The following is an 18404-nucleotide window of genomic DNA, read 5'->3' on the forward strand; positions in this document are numbered from 1 at the left end:
TCGAGAGTCAATAGTTGAACACCTGGATTTATTTTAAGAAACAACATAAATGCAAACATACCTGATGACTCAGTTTTTACATCCACACTCGCAAGCTCACATTCGTTCTCACACACAAAACTCTCTCTACTTGTCCTTCTCTTTCTGCTCCTTCTCTTTCTTGTCTTTCTCAGCTTTGGCCTCTTCTGCTTCGTGCTTCTTGATCAGTTCCTCCACTTCCTTCAGCTTCAGCACTTTGATGCAGGTCTTGCCGTTGTCGCGGGTCAGCGTGGCGATCTCCACTGAAACGACAAAGACGGAGACAGACAGTGAGGAACGATGACGTACACTTGTGGTTTCTATTTATATCTAAATTTATACATAATGTATATTTCAATTATAGTTCAGTTTTTGGAACATGTTGGAACAATGAGGTCACTGCATAGTTATCCCTGAATCAGGCACAGAACAGGTTGACCAGGTACATCTCATTGTGTAGACTTGCCCACACATCATGTACATTATATTCAAGGTAAGCAAATGAAACCACACTGAAAACAATGGGTGCTGTTATTATTAATGACTGTGAAAAAAGGTTCCTCTTGACATTTTGTGTTGTGAGAAAATGTCACCGTGCCATGAATCCTGAAAATCAGACTCAGTGACACACAACGTAAAAGCCTTATCGAGGCTCACAGACAAAAACAGCTGCAGAAAACAGTCCTATTTGTTTACAGTAGTTCCATTAATGTCTCTCATTCGATTGGTTATTGATGCTGAAACAGCAGACGAGCACCTTTAATGTGGTATTAATTGTTTTCTGTGGGTTTTGTAATGGCCACTTGGGGGCAGCAGCACATTCTGTAAACAAAACACTGACACATTATCACCTCACAAAGAGAACAAAGAACAATATGAGCATTCAGAGTCACGTTCCTGGTCCACCTGATGAATGGAATTCCAATATTTACTCTCATTTTAGCTCTGGTTTGGGTCTCTAATGACTCCTGAGTAAAATATCTGGCTCTAGCTGCTAGATGAAATTAAATCAAATTTTTTCCCTGTGGGGTTGTCTCATAAAAATATTTATTATATGTTTATATGTATTATATGTTCTTTCTGCTGCTTGATTGTTAGTTATTTGGCTGTATTTACTGTCTCGGTATGCTGGTTGTGTGGTTGCCTGACTGGAAATGTGATTTTGTTTTTTGATACCTCTTGAAAAAGACATCTTTATCCCAGTGAGACTACCAATCAAAAAAAATAGTACGGCATTCATTTGTTCTCAAACTATAGATCAAATTCTATAAAAGGGGCTAATTATCTTAACATCTTTCTAACTGCTCAAATCTGCACCTTTCTCTGCAGACAGCTTGCTGACGTCCATGGTTTTATTGAGAACTTTAATGGCAAGAGCAAGAGCTGCAGAAAGAGTCATCTCTCCCTCCTTGAAGTCCTGCTTCAACATGGAGACAGCTGCCTAGAAGGACACAGAGAGAGAGAGAGAGACAGAGTAAAAATCACTCTAATCACAACAGTCCCAAAACAACATCCTTTTTGTTAGGGCTGCAGAACGTAAGTCACGCAAAATGGTCTCCCCATGTGTATTCAGCTATGAAGACTGCAATTACACCTCTGCCGCTGTACGGCTCTCACACGAACACTGTCAGGATCAGGTGTGCGTTTCCTCACTGGAGACACCCAAACTAAAAGTGCATGCACTCAAGGTACTTTAAGGCCTCTTGGACAAAAGTGTTTTCACAAAGCTCTGTTACCCACAGTGCTCTGTGTGCAGCCCTGTGGAGACCCACTGAGATTAGCAAAGCCACCATGAATCAGGACTTACACAATAAGCAGCCCCAAGAGTCAGTACTAAGTAGGCCACAGCATGTCTGTTTATTGTGAGCATCCTGTCCTTTTCATGGCCACTATGTGTAAAAACTCTGTGCAGCTGCGCCCTCCAGTGTCACAGTGTGGAACAGCAGCTTCTATAATTCTGAAGCACACGTGAGACTTACGGCGCTGTTGTTTCCGATGCAGGTGGCCTTCCAGCCTCCGTAGTTTCCACTGGGGTCACTCTGGTAGAGCTGGAAGCCATAGTGTTTATCCCAGCCCATGTAGAGCAGCGAGACTCCAAAGGGACGTTTTCCTGTGAGAACAGACACACACATAAACTGACTTCATCATACTGACTCAGCTGAAGCGTCAAAACTATGATAATTTTCTACTGCAGGGATTCAGGAAACTTGACTGCCCCAAATAAAGGTACATCAGGGCCAGCAGCATAAGCACCCAACAGCTTTCCAAATAAGCAAATATTTTACATTAATCATTTCAAATGCTTCTCTGAGTCTGAGCAAAAGTACAGAAATTAATACCCTGGATTATTTATTGTAGCTAGCTAGATGGGGATCTAGCTGGCATCTGGCCAGCTAAGCAAATGAAATACCAATTAATTTGCACACAGCAGTTTGTTTACATGTGAGAGGTTGTGTGTTGCTGTCAGCCAATGATTTACAAGCTGAGCTGGGGGGGGGGGGGGGACTTCAAAGCTGGCTTTATCAGGATGTAAACTCTGCATGTACATGAAACACTCATCAAGACACAACTGTGCAGTGCTGCTTTGTACCTCCAAACTGGGTGTAGGCCTGTTTGATGTCACACAAAGCTGTGACCAGCTGCTCGCAGGGGATTGGCTCCTGGTACTGCAGCAGGTACCTGTAACGGCAACACAGATCATCACATTCATATTCCTATTTCGTCCCACTTGAACCATTTTGCTGCAGCAGTGTTTATGAAGACCGTGTTCCTGACTGAAGCTTACCTCTGTGCTATAAGTCTCAGCTCGTTGGTCAGCACGTTGGCATCTGATGTGATTCCTGCCACGCTGCACGCCATGTCTCTGCAAGGGAATGGGAAGACGTAGGAACCTTGAGAAAAAATATGTTTCCTCTGTATATCTCTCCTAAATTTTTTAATTGCTATGCCATTTATATACTAATGGAAGCTGTTAGAGAAGTGTGTCACTGTGGTTCCAATGCATTTGCAAAATGACTACACGTCCTTTTAAAGTTGTAGAGCTGTCGATTATACTAATGCCACTAAAGTAGGACAATAAGGATGAAGAAGAGGAGACTCACTCATTCAACTTGTAGATTTTCTCTGAGAAAAACACTTCATCCAGCAACTTGTGAATGTTCCTCCTCTCAGCAGCCAGCAGCACTCCGTCATTGGCTAAAATTCCCAGGCAGGTGCCGGCGTGGCCGATGGCTTCCATGGCGTACTCAACCTGATACAGACGCCCTGCGAATGACACACAGCATCAATCAACAAGAGGATGCAAGAACAAAGCACTAAAAGACAAGAAATGAAAAAGCACAAGATGCCTGAACCTGGCTTGAACGAGTCAAAGTTCCATGTATGGTTGAAGAAAATTAGCTAATTATTCAAGAACTCTTACCCTCTGGTGAGAAGATGGTTGTTCGGGAATCATATCGACGGGACTGCAAGGAAACAAAAAAACTGCTGAAATCTAATTGAAACTTACTTAACTTCAAAATACAGACCACAGAGCTACAAGTAATTATGTTGGGGCTACGCCAGGGACAATAAGTAATTGCTCTCCTGAAATGTTTTACACCCTTGACTAGTGCACTGGACAAGTATATAATTAAATCTGCTTGTTGATGAAATAGCTCCTTGGGAAGAGAAGTGTGAAATGTCTTTTAGTAGCTACGAGACCAGCACATCAGCTTTGATATCTGACAAGTGGCTTATAGAATGGATAACCCTGCAATCTACAGACAAAATATACCATCATTTACTTGGCGGAGTGTCATGTAGACTACATTTTACGGTACACTTAAAATGTATAATGAACTACACAGATGAGTGATAAAATAAAGGGAAAGGGTTTATCCTTCTAATAGAGTTCAGGGCTTGGAGAATTTGAAACAAGGAACTGTGCTGGAGGCTTTGTGGAGGCCTGACACCTCACTGACACAGCTTTCCCTTTAAAGTTAACCCCTCTGTATGTCCAGTCTTTCATGGAGCGTTCACGGCTTCCGTTTTACGCAGCATCATCATTTAAAATTCCCAGCTAGGATCTTATTGACAAATAATAACAGAAACATTGTGTCTCATTATGTCAAATGAGACACAATGTTTGGAGAGCTTGAGCTTGAGAACTGAGGTCATCAGCAGTTATGGCTTCAACCTGAGCTGTACCTGTTGGTAAGGCGCTGACAGGCTGTACAGATGCTGCAAGAAAGAAGCTAAGCAGCACATCATCATTACAAAACAATATCTAGCATTCGAGTTTTCTCACCATTTTTGGAGACTGCAGTCAAAACCTGGAGAAAAACAAAAAAAAATATTTTTTGTCGTTATGTACACAGTGAAGTTTACTGGAGCTAACTAGCTAGTTTAACGTTATTCTACGCTATGTTACATTAACGACAGTTTTGCTTGGTCATCTGGCTGGTTGTGTCGGTGAAAGTGAAAGAGACAAAACCAAGAATCGCTAAGGTCTGTCGTGTCTAACAGCTAGCTAACTAGTACTCAACGCTAACGGAGGGAGGCATTACACTCTTATATTAGCTCAGGTTGTTCGGATTTACGCTAACGTTAGCTCACAGGTCTTGGACAGCTAAATTGATGCCCACTCACAGCAACTGTTATCACAAACGGAGATGAATCGACAAAATTTAAGCTACCGCTGCGCTTGATGCTTTCACGCGCAGCTATTGGTTCATCATTTAGTAAATATTTTACACATGAACTATGAAGGAAGACATTAACGTTACAGAAGACAAAGCTATAATCTTACTTTGTAAAAGATAAAATGCTTACCGCTTGAACAGCTTTCTGTAGAGCGCGTTTTGATGACGTTGGTAAATGGGCTGCGTCTGCGTCATTAAAGCGCGACCCCTTTATATTCAATGTTGAAAACCAAGCAACAGCGTCTGGAAATGGATGTTAGCGGTGGAGAAAAGTGAATGAGATGCTGCATTTTAAGGATGTTAAAAGTAGGCTACAACTTTCTATCATAATGTGACTTCTGCCCATTCAAACTACCTTTCAAACACTCTACCTATCAATAGCAAACAATGCTGACACTGAAGTTATGTTTTGTACACAACATAAGACCTCATACAGTGAGTATTTGAAAAACAAATTATGTTTTCCAAAAACAAATTTTAATCCTCAGAAACTACCATCGTCATGGCATCAATTTTGTACCTGGTTTGTTTGATAATATGGATACTTAATTTAATTCATTATGAATTCATAATTCAAATTTCCCTTTCACCTTTATCACTCTATTTTTAACTTTATTTTATTCCTATTATTCAGTGGTTTTACCTTCCATGTTATGTTATGCATTGCCTTTACTTTCATCCTTTCGCCTCTCATCCAAGGAGATTTTTCAATTCTGAAGAAACTGACTTGTGGGGAGTCCCAGGTATTTAACCTCTGAGGGGTCTTAGAGGTTAAGATGATCGTAGTAATCCAAGGGAGATGTAATAAGAGCACGGATGAGGCTCTCTACAGTGGAGACAGGAAGTGAAGTCTGGAGATGTTCCTCAGGTGGGAGAGGGCTGGAAGAACTGGTGATGGATTTTCAGTGAGGTTCAAATGAAAGGTCGGAAGCAAAGATCTCACAGTTGAATTGAGGGATCTGAATTTCAAACCTGTGACTTAAGTTTTCTTATTGAGTGCTTTGTACTGTCTTGTTTAGGTTAAGCAAACAGTCAGTTTTACTTGTACTGGGGGAGCTGGCTGCGTATTTGTGTAATTAATCATATTCACCACCAGGGGGTCCCCTTGCCTCGAATGTGTGGTAAAGATGAGCACCATCTACTTAAAAGTATATTTGCTGGGATTTATTACACTGTACCTGGAAACGACTTTATACATGTAACCAGTGAAGAAATCAGTGTAGAAGAGCTGCTGAAAAGGGGTTATTTGTGGTCGGTGCAGTAAATCAACTCTTTGTCGTGTCTCTGTAGGGGTGCAGCACTGTAGCTGACCCTGACTTCTGACCTCTGACCTCTCTGGTCAGGTGGTGATGGTGGTGTGTGTGTGTGTGTGTGTGTGGTCGCTTTTCAGTCAGACAGTGTGCTCAGTCTCTATCCTTGGATTTTCTCCCGCTGGATTTTCAGTCATTCCTGCATTTATTCCAATCAAAATGTTGTTGCTGCTGTCTCAAATGGAAGACGTAGCAAAGAAAGGTCATCCTGACTCATCTGGAGTGTTTATGAATTAAATATAGGTTCAAACCAATGTTCACGATTATTGATGAGTTGCTACTGAAAATGAAGAGGTGTTCTGCGATGCTTATTCAGCTCATTTCTATTCACCAGCAAACCAAGCACTCAGTAACACATAAACAGTCATCAGTGTTGACAGCAAAGTCAGTCTGCATAGTTTCACAAATCCTGTTCAGTCCTGAATACACATTGTCTCAAGATTCTTCATATGAAATCACTTGATAAAATCAGTCAGTGATTTATACATTGGTCAAGTGGATATACAGTGCTGTAGAATTGTACAACAAACCTCTTTGTTTCTTGTTTGAGGTTTTCCTCTCGGTTAAACAGCTAGGGGTTGCCACAGCCTGGCAGCTTACCTTGAGATTATCAAAAATAATCACATCCTCATATTGTTCTCCGAGGATTGGCACAGGGAAGTAGAGAGTTGCAGCTGTAACACCACAATAAACAAGCCATAAGCCTCCTGGATCTGCCTTTTAGTTTAGAACTCCTTCACCATATTTATCTTTTAAAGGCCTCTGACACAGGTCTCACGATGTTCCCACTGCAGACTGTAATTTTCAACATTTGAGCTGAGCCTTAAACATCTATTCTATGTCTCTTTTAGCAAAGAGCCACATTGTTTTGACATGCAGGCTTATGGCTGAGTGATGGATGTGAGCTATCCAATCTCCCCTGGCCTCTAATTGTTTGGTATCTCTGAAGGGGCTTATGTTGTTGTAATCATTATTTAGCTGCCAGTGCTGGAGGCGTGCTTCAGAGGGATTTTTATTGGCCCCAATAAAACTCAACGCAGTGGCAAAAGGTACCCAGCACCCAGGTGAAATATGGGAGGCTGCCAGCCACAAATCACTATGTGGAGGATGGCATGGATCCACAGATAAATATTTACACACACACAGTCATACTGTCAAACTCTCCCTGGAAAATTACTTTCACCTGCATTTAGCTACCAGACTTATACAAAGTGAGTGCAACAGTAAAATCATCTTCAGTTCTCCACCCAGCTGCTGTGGAAGACCAAACCCAAACGTAACGTAAAACGTTATCAGGCAAGTAAAAAATATAACTCAAAACAGTGTTTGTAACGTTATATTTCAGTTACTTGTTTTATTTCATCATAATTTTCCATTTTTTTCAGCAATGGCACAAATCCGTCAAGGGTGGTTAGCTTGCTTAACTGAACACACTAGCAGCTAAACACCTAACACTTTGAAAACCAATCTTTTTAGCTATCTATCTATCTGAAGCTAAGTTTCACCATAAAACTACACCAGCCAGTATGTACTATGTTAATAATTTATATTACATACTTTCTTGCAAATTCTTGCAACAGGGGCTAAAGCATTTTAGCTGGCAGGGCAAGCTAATGGAATGTAGCTAGTGTTAGCTAGCGACCAGTACTTAGCGCCTAGTTCACGGACGCATTTCTTAATAACATTATGTTCTTCAAGTGAAACCTGATTAGTGTGTGTGTGTAAGTGTAGGTGTGTGTTAGGAAATGGTGAAAATCACGACTTGATGTCACTTTGAAGCAAATATTGAGTTTTACTTTCTGTTTCTCTACAGGTGAGTGTACACAGTGGGCTATGGACTTTATCCACCTGGTGCTTTGAATCCAGGAAAACATCAGTCATGTGTTATTTCCCACATGACCAAGAAAACATCAGACAGAGACTGTTCCCGGTGAGTCCACCTTCTCAAGTTGGGTCTATTTTTGTTTTAGGTTTCATGAGTCACAAAGACTGCCCGGCGTCGTCAGCAGACATAATTAGGAAACCGTGGCACAAAGCAAAATTAGATCAGCTGTACATGTTGAAATGATGGGATGTCCGAAGGGATCATGGTTGGGAACTGTGACAGGTATCAGACAGTGTGTCATCTCAGATGGGCGTGAGATAGTAAAGTGTGAGAATATTCACACTCCTGCACCTGTTTAATGTTTGCCATGTTCATTGTGAACCCAGGCAGTTTGAATGGTTATGAAATGGCACAATGTGTGGGCCCCATGTCCACTTTGGCTATCTGCACAGTCAGACCAAACACAGAACTGACTCTGAGCTGGTTGTCAGATTGAAAATAAAATGGTCATTAGCAGGTCTGTAACCATCACTGAATACCCCCTGACTCCCTGACACCAAACACAATGTAAAAATGTTGTATTTTGTGGATTTCATAGATTAAGTTAACTACCTGGTTATATTTTCTGCACAGTTTTTAATTTGAACAGCTGTCTATAAACGCCCAACATAAGTAAAATTGTTGCGAAATACTGAATGAATGAAAATACTGAATGATACCGCTCTCATGTCTGTCTGTTATATATGAAGCTAGCGCCAGCAGCTAGTTAGCTTAGCATAAAGACTGGAAAATGAGCAAAAAGGTTTTTTGAGGTTTTGTTTTCTTTACATGGAGCAAGCCTGTTTCCAGACTTTATGCTCCATATTTACCGTACAAGAGTCGTATCAATCCTTTCATCTAATTCTTGGCAAGAGTGAATAAAAAAAGTGAATAAACATATTCCCCAAAATGTCAAACTATTCCTGGAATTTGGCATTATCTTCATTCTACACAAATGAACTTAAAAACAAATCCAGCAGTTTTTGCACATATTATTTTACAGTAAAAATATATACAAATGTCACACTCACTAAAATACCAAGAGGCCCCTTTGTTGCTGCTTTCTCTGTTTCGAAGATTTTTTTTTCGTCCCATCTCAGTTTTCTGGCTGACAGAAGAATCCTGCCGGCCTCCTGGCTACGCTCACCGCCATTTCATCCTTTCCAGTCCATTGTCTCCATCAGCCCACCCTCTGCCCTCAGCTACTGTCTCTGTTATTTTATGTGAAGCTCCTGTCATTTTGGACACTGACGCCGGCCTGAACGTGCACGCCGAGCAGGGCCCCTCGACTCGGAGTTGGATTCCAACTTTCATGGCCGAAGGGAGGATTTCCTTTTCAAAATGTCTGGCTGGTAAATATGTCACCGGGCTGGAAACCGATCCTGTGAAAAACAGGTGGGATGTTTTCAAACCCGCCACAGGAGCGTGTGTGATCCGCTTCTTCCCTCACACACGCTTGAAGGTAAAGAGTGTTGATCCCCTGCCAGCAGAGGTATTATTTGTCAAGAGCAAGCAGCCCTGGAGCAGTTTATCTGAGATCTGCCGCTAAATCTTCTCTAATTAGATTCACCAAAGATTCACTGTTTGTGTTGTTTCTGTGCACCCCGAAAAGAGTTGAATTTCACTGAACACCCCCACGGTGATAACGAAAAACGTAACGACACTGACCTTTCGACTGACAAATCCATTCTGATGGGGAGGAGTGGTGCGTGCTGAGAGTATTGACTCACTGAGAGCTTCTTGTCAACACGTCTCAAAGAGGAAAGAACCTGTTACTCATTCTTAAGTGTGTCACAGAAATAGTCCATCATTTCATGAAAAGGAATGAATCAACGCCGCTCACTCACTTGTTACTGCCTCCACCCCCCAACACACACAATTTAAATACATTGTTTGAATCCACAAATTACATTGCAAGTGCTAAAGTGTGCTAAATGCTAACATCAGCATGCTAAAATGCTAACATATTGATGTTTAGCAGGTACAATATTTACCGTGTTTACTAGCTTAGTTTAGCATGCTAGCATGCTAGCATTTGCAAGTACAACTATAGCTGAATTTTGCAGCTATTTTGTTGGCCAAGCTGGAAATTTTGCCCTGATGATGGTGCTAGAGGTCAAGAGATCACTAAACTTACTATTTTATACAATTAATTCTACTTGAATGCATGTATCAAATATCATGGCAGTCCATCTGGGACAAATTACTTTGAACCAAAAATGTCAACCTCATGGTGGTGCTGAAGGAAAAGTCAGGGGATCACCGAAATGAAAAGGCTTCATCCTCTGAGGAGCATGCATGTCTGCACAAAATTTTGGGCCAATCCATGACGCAGATGTTAAACTATTTAACTAAGCTTTGACCCACTGGTGGCGTAACAAGGAAAGTCAGAGGATCACAAAAGTCATGAGGATTCACCCTCTAGTGACCATGAATGTTGATTTCAAATTTCTCAGCAATCTATGCAACGGTTGTCCATATTTTTCACTCAATACCAAATTGGAAACTTTAACCTGCTTGTGGTACTGGAAGTAAAGTTGGGGGGTCACCAACATCAAATTGCGCCATCCTCTGGGGACCATGAATGACAACAACATTTAATGGCAGTCCATCCAGTAGTTGTTGGGATATGTTGGACCACAAGTAGTAGCTGACCACTCTCGAGCCACGTTGCTTTTCGGACTAAAACTACAGCCCGTCTTTGGGATTAAAACGTATCTTCTATCCACCTATAAAAACATAAGGAGTGTTACAGATGCTTCAGAACAGGCCATGAGAGATATTAAACCGTCCTGGCATCACAGGGGAATGTCTGTACGTAATTACATCTCTTGGTAACAAGTCCCTGACAGCAGTGGCAATTAAACTGACAATACAGTCATGTTGTGTCGTATATAATTACAAGATGCAACATCTTCAAGTAACATATACAGGAAACCAGAAGAACAACATTGATTGTAGCTTTGTATATGTTAGAAATTGTGCATCGGATGGCAGAAGAAGGAAAAGATAAAGTTTATTCTGATTAAGGTTGTGTATCGTATACATCTCCCAAGTTTTCTCAATGCAGCTGCATCAGTCAGTACACCCAACTCAGTCTTTGTGCATCATATATGTTAAAAAAAAAAAGTTTTTATTTCACTAAATAAAACATTGCATGGATCACATTAAAACATTCTTCAGAGGACAACAGCGATGGCACATTAGTGAATACATTCATAAATGAATAAGGGAGATATAAGACAAAAAATAGTTTTTTAAGCTTTTGAGCCCCAGGTTTGATTTGAGTGCTGTGATTTTTCGTATAAAAAACAAACAAGCAACAAACAAACGTTAGAGGGGAAAATGCATGTCAATATCCCAGCACAGGCAGCAAATGTTAAATCTTAAAACATTTGCCACTAAAAAAAGGCAACAAATTACACTAATAAACCTCACACGCTGTAAATAATTTAAAATCAGAGCAATATTGAACTGATTGTGTGTGTGTGTGTGTGTGTTGGGGAGGGGGTGTCGCTCTTTTGGCCACACCCCGCACTCATGTCAGTCATGTGCTGAGTGACACTGCCTGTTATTAAATCCGACGTGTTCACCCTGTGAAAAAGCAACCGAGTTAAATCCGAACAGATTCTCCACTTTAAAACAATCATTTTTTTTAATTACAGGAGGGTCCTCCCATCATCCCACCCACCCATAACACTGCTATATAGCTCCCACCCTACGGCCCTACGTGGACGCGCAGCGCGAGTGCACGCGCGGTACGGCTGGCAGCGGTTGTAGACGAGAAGAAAAAGGGGAGAGAGCGGAGCAGAGAGGAGCTGTGAGAGGAAGGAGACGTGACGGGAGGACTCACAACAGACGCTCTCAGGACTACGGCAGAAAGAGAGAAGGGGGACGCGGAAAAACGGGACCGTATCTGCAGCAGATCTGGAGGTTTGAGCGGCGGGATACGTGGTGCGGACTGTTACGCACGGCAGCGTTTCCCTGCGGTGAAACCAGCCTGAGTTTTTTGGACGGGAGGCGCACGGCTTGCCTGCTCTTCCTCGTCAGAGAAGGGGGTTTTGTAGCGGGGAGGTTTACGGAGCAGCTGACTGAAGGCACACTGGAGGAGGTAAGCCCCCTTTCCTCCCTTTGAGTCCACACAGTGTTTGCGTTTTGCTGTCAGTAAAGCGGAGCAGCAGAGCTCTGAGAGGGGGACTGTCAAACCCCCGTCTGTCTGTCTGTCTGTCTGTCTGTCAGTCAGTAAAACATCAGCTGCAGCCTCCCGATCCCGATTCAAACGCAACGTCAGGCCACACCACACGTACTATTATGAAAGAAATGGATCGACATGGTCAAAATGCCCTCCAGCAGCCCTGTACGCACCCAGAGCTCCGCGGCTCCCAGTCTCCCCCCCCCTCACCCCCAACCTCACCCCCTCCATCGCCACCGCTGCCGCCGCCGCCTCGGATAAATGTCACGCTGTTTTCTTACATAATGCGTAAATGTGCTGCTACAGATGTTGTATGCTGGACATCACATCTGGGCTGCAGTTTTGTGTGCGTGGAGTCTGACAGTGCAGCAGCAGCAGCAGCAATAAACGTGACGCACTGGTATAAATGGTCCATCAGAGCAGTGCTGGTCGGGTCCATTGTCGCAGAGGAAGGTTAGAGCTCTGGTTGTGTTATGCTGCTGGTGTAGAGGCTGCAGGGCTTTGTTTTTGGGTCTGCTGCTGCTGAGCGCTGTGACGGACGGTTGTGACATTTGTCGTCATGTGTGAGGCTGCTTCCATCACGCTGCTGCTGCTGCCCGATGGGTCTTTAGTGCTGGACATAAAGATGATCAGCTGCTGTGCACCTAACGTTAAACACTAGTACAATGGTACTGTGGATGGAGGTGAATGTAGGCGTGTGTGTGTGTGTGTTGGTGTAAAAGCTACTGTGTGATCTCCTGTTGATCACAACAAACAGCTATAAACAAACAAATCAGCTATAGAAGAGACTGAAGCTCCTTCAATTCCATTAATGCACCCTGCTGTCATGTATTTGCAGGAGTCAAGTTGTTAATTGGTTGATGGACAAGAAATGAATCTTCTCTGGAAGCCATTTTTAAGTAAAAATGCCAAAAATTCACTGGTTTTAGCTCCTCAAATAGGAACATTTGCTGGTTTTGGACTGCTGATCAGGCAAAACGTGCAATTTGATGTCAACGTGGACATTTCTACTGTTTTATATGACCAAACAATCAATTATTCTAGGAAATAATCAGCAGATAAACTCATAGTGACAGTAGTTGTTAGTTGCCGCTCTTGTTAAGATTTAGTCTGCAGCTGTAGTCTGCAAATGAGGTGAAAACATGTCAGCTTTAATTATAGGGCATACAGAGTGACTGTATGAAGGCTTTAAAACAGAAAGGACCACAATTGCTTTACAAAATAAACTGTTTTAATATAGTGAATGTGGAGAAATAGCCCAGAATAGGTGCAGAAAATAATGAATTAAAGGCACAGAACTAGAGCATTAGAGCATAAATATTGTACAGCAGGTAGGATGGACTATCTATTTGGTGTCTTTTTATATGAATTTCACACCATCACTCAGCTAAGAGCTAAAACGCAGCAACAAACAAAGTGCGTTTGTTGCCCAGTTGGAGCTGAGATTAGGCTGTATTTAGTCAGCTGACATGTTAAAACAGGCCTGCATGGCCTTGAACACACCAGACTGGGACCAGTGGTGCCCCCGAGGTCTCCGTCCACCAGCCCAGAAGCTTCAAGAGGTGACCCACCCTCCTCCTCCTCCTCCTCTACCGGCTCTGAAGTGCCTGTGTTGAGCAACAGCACTCAGGAGCGTGGCTGCATGCGACGAGTCCCCGCCGACCCGTGGCAACGCTCATGAAGTGCCACAGGGAAGGAGGGGAAGTCATTATAGGTGCATTATTTTGAGATGCCAGGACAGACGAGAGCTTCTCACCTCCTGCAGGAGACCTGCAGTCGACTCGTCTGACTCCCCCCGCTGCCGGTTCAGTCAGAGGAGAATTCCCTTATTGCGCTGTCAACTTTGCTGACATTAACATTTCATTCAGGTTATTATGTAAGTGGCAAAGCCTTTGAGAGCAGAACTGAAAACATTGCTCTGACAGCTCCAGCTGCCCAGCGAATGTGGCCGTGAACGCGACGCGAAAGCAGCTCGGAAAGCCTTGTTTTTTAAATGTGTGACAGATGAAGACGTCACGGCAGAAGAAGAGCATCCACGGCGACTTTTTCTACTCAGTCACAGTTAATATAGACCACATAAAAGCGATCATATACAAGGATAAGGGTGTTGAACAGGAACATCACTCATTTAAATAATGCATGGAGACTGAAAGCCTCTAATCCCTTTTTCTAGAGCTGTTTGAAGACGCTACAGATACTTGAGCTGGCGTTTTCCTCAGCATGAACCGTCTCTGCTGATGTCCTTCTGCACCACCTGGGGCCTGTTCTCCTTACACTTTGAGTCTGCTGTCAGGTGCTCAGTCAGTATTTATGAACCTTATACCCAGAAAGAGGAGAAACAGTGCTCCGTCCATATGGAGCTGCTCCACTGAGATTCAGTGGGACGTCTAAAGACTCAATATCAGACACCATCCAGGGTCATGTAAGGTTATTTTGGTGCATTAGTGTGACTGAGCAGATCAGAGGGTTGGAGAGGTTCTTCTTTTAGGTGCTCTCACACCTGCTGTTCGGTTGACTTGATCTGGACCAGTTGGAGCAGTTTAATGATGAGCAGGTGGAAACGGGCTGGAAAAGAGCTGTTTTGTGCTCGAACATTATTGCGGATGGAGCTGTAGCTTGTAGAATAACGTGAGATTGCTAAATTGCGTCATGTTTTAACGAGAAGCACCCAAATTCAGCTGCTTTAACATCTTTGGACTCTCTGGTTCATATATAGGCCACCTAAAAGCTCGCTTACTTGACGGTTTGATGAACAGTATATGCATTTAATAGTAGTCCATTCACTCTAAAATCACACGTCTAATGTTACCAAATCTTGTGTGCTTTGAGTCCATTCAGAAGCAGGCGGGGGAGCAAATTTTCAGCTGGTCTCGGTCTGGTTTCTTTGTTCGATTGACAGATTTCACACCAGCCTAAACAAAACTAGTTTGTTTGAACTGATACAGACATGTTAGATGTGATTGTATCCTGCAATTGTCTGCTAAAAATCATGTTTATGTAGCACTAAATTGTTTTGTCCAATTATGATGTGGCGACAAACATAATCGCTGGCAGGATAATGATCAGAAGTGAATGATGCGCTATGTTTATGTGCCACACCGGACTCACAGGAAGGAGTCTGGGGTTCACATGTGTGGTTAGGTTTAGGCAACAAAAGCAGTTTGGTTGCAGTTTGGAAAAGGTTAAATGCTGAAAAGCTTAATAATGCTGGAGTCATTACAAGCAGATGAAACAGTGAACTCACCTGCACCAATGGCATGCTAGATATGTTAATTAACATTTTCTAATATGTCACGGCATGTCAGCATTACTTTACCTTCAAGTCATATTGGCTGTTGCAAATTAGTGGCACGTAAACATCATTTCTAGGAGACGAGGTTGCCATAGCAGGGAATGTTTGTCAGTAGAAATGAGACATGTCAAGCGGATTATTGATTTGTGGGGAATATAAGGACATGTTTATGAAATGAAGCTGTGCATTTACACTTGGCGTGGCTTAACTCTGTTATTATTTGTCTTAATGGAAAAACAACTGGCCTGTATGATCTCATAGCTTGACCTTTTTTCATGCTGACATCCAATCACTTTTCTGACAGATTTATCATAAGCTACAAGCTCTGATGATCACGTCTGTATTAGATCATGGACGTAAGCTCATCAGCAGATTTAGGGCGGAGCTCACAGTCTCCTGTAAACTGCTGAACATCTTTTCCCACTGACCCGCATTTCTGTTTTGTTCCTCTTGGCTTGAAGAAAAAGGTGGTTTTGTCGTATCTAACTGGTTGCCACTGGATCCCAGCGTCCTTGCTCGAGCAGTCAAATCACGCTCGAACCTGCTGCTGCAGCGCTCAAGGCTCCATGTAAGACAATACCAGGATGAGGTCAATGTTTCACATACCATGTCAGTGCTGCTATATGCATCTCTAACCAGGTGTATTTATAGAGCCGTCCACAGTGGCGGTGGAGGTGGTGGTGGTGTGTGTGGGACATCTTAAATAGCATCTGTCTTTGTCCTGACACAGATGTGAGGACTGGAGAAGATACTAGAGCAAAGTAGTCAGGTTTCAATTGCTGGCGTTTGTCAGAGAAAACTAAAGTTTCATGAAATCCCAGTTGTTTAATAATCAAATCGGTTATTTTAGGACAAAGCATTGGGAAGATTGCTGGATCGAGGAGTAATCACCATGCATCTCCCTCAAACTACAAACTTGCTGGAGCTGAGACTGCTGCAGGCAGTTTTGTTTTTTTATTTATTTAAAGGGCAAATAAACCCTTAGTTATTTTGTACACATTTATATCATTAATCCATGATGTTTATAGTGAATACCAGGAGTTTCACAGTGTTCTTCATCACCTGCTTGTACTGCAGTTAGTGATCTCCCTGAACGCTCTTCAACAACTCCCACAGACCGAGCGTGATGTGGTTGCATTGAGCTGCGGGTTTGTGGGTTGATCGGGTGAACTGCAGTGATTGTGGAGTCATGTGGCTGCAATGGATTCTGGACAATTGAGGCCACTGTCAGTGGAGTAATCTGCATGTCTTCCTGTTCTTTGTGAGCGTTTGTCACTGTGTGTTTGTCACACATCCGTGCTAAATTGTGAGTTTAACATTTGCTCTGCTGATTCTGAAGGACACCAAATTGTCACATTTACCCAGAATGTTTCAGACAGAAAAGCGTTGCTATTTAAAGGATACATGTGCTGATATGCTGTGTTTTGGTTGTTGTCAAAACATCCCATGAAAAAACAACAATGAATTGTTGATCGTCTTAAACATTTATTGTCTTTGTATCCAAATCCTGATAGATCTTATTCCTCTGAGCCATAGATCTCCATTTGTGTCCAAAAACTATTAAAAGCACACAAATGAGCCACAGTATTCCACCGGGTTCATGTTCATTGTCTGCTGCTGTCTGCTGCAGTAAATACTCACTAGAGCAGCAAATGTGTATTAATCCGCTGCTGAAAATAGTCCCCAGCAAATGCACTATTTCCCCCTGTCTCTGTAATATTTGCTATAAGCTACAGTGCCCAGCTGTTTTAGGAAAATATGACCCTTTATTTAAAGTGAGTGTTTATATGGCAAGGAAGTCAGAAAGTTCTGAGAGATGGAACACATTGTTGGTTTTGGTCTTTTCATCAAAAGAAAGAAATAGAGTAACATCAGCTGTATCTTTTAATTCCACAGTAGCTGCAGTGGAAATAGTCTGACATGACGTCTTATTTCACGTTATTCAAATTCTGATAAGTTCATGCACACGCAATCAGGCGCTCTAACATCTGAAATGCGTACTTCCTGAATATCGACACAGTCGATCCGGTCATTGAGTGGAACCACGACCGCTAACGGTCGAGGCGGCTGAACGACCTCTGTGACGCTCATGTGACACGAGGACTGACAGTGATTTGTCACGGCGTTGATGCTCTGATTGAGTCTTTAGTGTCCATCATATTGACCGCAGTCTGAACCGGACGAGGAAACCCTCGCACAGGCACGTCTGCTCCTTTTTAAAGCCTTCTTCTGTAGCCGAGGTTAATTCATGAACACGTTTTACATATTCTTTAGAGAATAACACTCAATTATACAAAAAAAAAAAAAACGACAGCCTGCGAGAAATCCTACCTCTGTCTTCTGCAGCTGTCCGACAGTATTAAAATCACTTTCGCTTTTTCCACAGTCTCCTTCAAAGGAGTCGCTGCGGTGTAATATGTGTCACCGGTGCAGATTGTTAGCTCGATAGCAGAAGTCCTTTTGATTCCAGCGTAGCTTGATTCTTAGCGGTGGCGCTCCTGTTTGTTATTCTTTCAGCTGTTCAAAGCTGCGTCCTCTGTGAATTTCTGCATCCATTATCGCTCCTCACATCTCTTTGTATTATTTATTTAACCTCATTCTATGGCTGTGGCTGCTTTAGGCATAAATACATTGTTTAAAAAAAAAGATTTCTACAAGTAAACACGTCTTGGTTTTGTTGCTAGAGTTTTTTTTTTTCATGGGAAGAACTGGAGCACTTGATTGTGCTTCTTGCAACAGGCAGCAGCTGGTGGGGGCATGGATCAGGCCCCTGGCACCGCCCGGGGCAAAGAGCAGCCAGCAGCATCGCCGCGCTCCGCTCCGTCCTGCTTGGCTGATCATAGATGGAGAGACAGGAGGAGAAAGTTTGACAGCGAACAGGGATGATGAAGAGAGAGTGCAGCAATTAATAGATTGTGAGGGGTTCATTTTAAATCAAGCAGCCAGCAGGCCCTCGCTGCAGAATAGGACTGTGCTCCTGGCTTTTTTATGACTGCACTGGCTTCTGTGTATCGTCTATCTATCAGATGTTAAAGAGAAATTCGAA

General features: G+C 42.7%; 2 protein-coding genes across 7 annotated transcripts in view; one reads left to right on the forward strand and one right to left on the reverse strand.

The window, feature by feature from the left end:
- psma4 (proteasome 20S subunit alpha 4) lies at window positions 1–4884 on the reverse strand. Its single transcript, XM_041938767.1, has 9 exons — window positions 4831–4884; window positions 4307–4331; window positions 3440–3482; window positions 3120–3282; window positions 2804–2881; window positions 2609–2697; window positions 1998–2128; window positions 1336–1459; window positions 1–281 (listed from the first exon to the last, which is right to left on the reverse strand). The coding sequence occupies exons 2-9, from the start codon at window positions 4307–4309 to the stop codon at window positions 127–129; spliced, it is 786 nt and encodes a 261-aa protein (XP_041794701.1). The 5' UTR covers window positions 4310–4331; window positions 4831–4884; the 3' UTR covers window positions 1–126.
- A 6794-nt stretch (window positions 4885–11678) lies between these two features.
- LOC121607799 (unconventional myosin-IXAa-like) overlaps window positions 11679–18404 on the forward strand; it is a 136946-nt gene continuing 130220 nt past the window's right edge. For all 6 annotated transcript variants that reach the window (XM_041938768.1, XM_041938771.1, XM_041938769.1 and 3 more), the window contains exon 1: window positions 11679–11985. The gene's annotated coding sequence lies outside the window, so the exon portion shown is untranslated. The remainder of the gene's footprint in view (window positions 11986–18404) is intronic.

This window comes from Chelmon rostratus, chromosome 6, assembly GCF_017976325.1.
Source record: "Chelmon rostratus isolate fCheRos1 chromosome 6, fCheRos1.pri, whole genome shotgun sequence".
NCBI classification, from domain to species: Eukaryota; Metazoa; Chordata; class Actinopteri; order Chaetodontiformes; family Chaetodontidae; genus Chelmon; species Chelmon rostratus.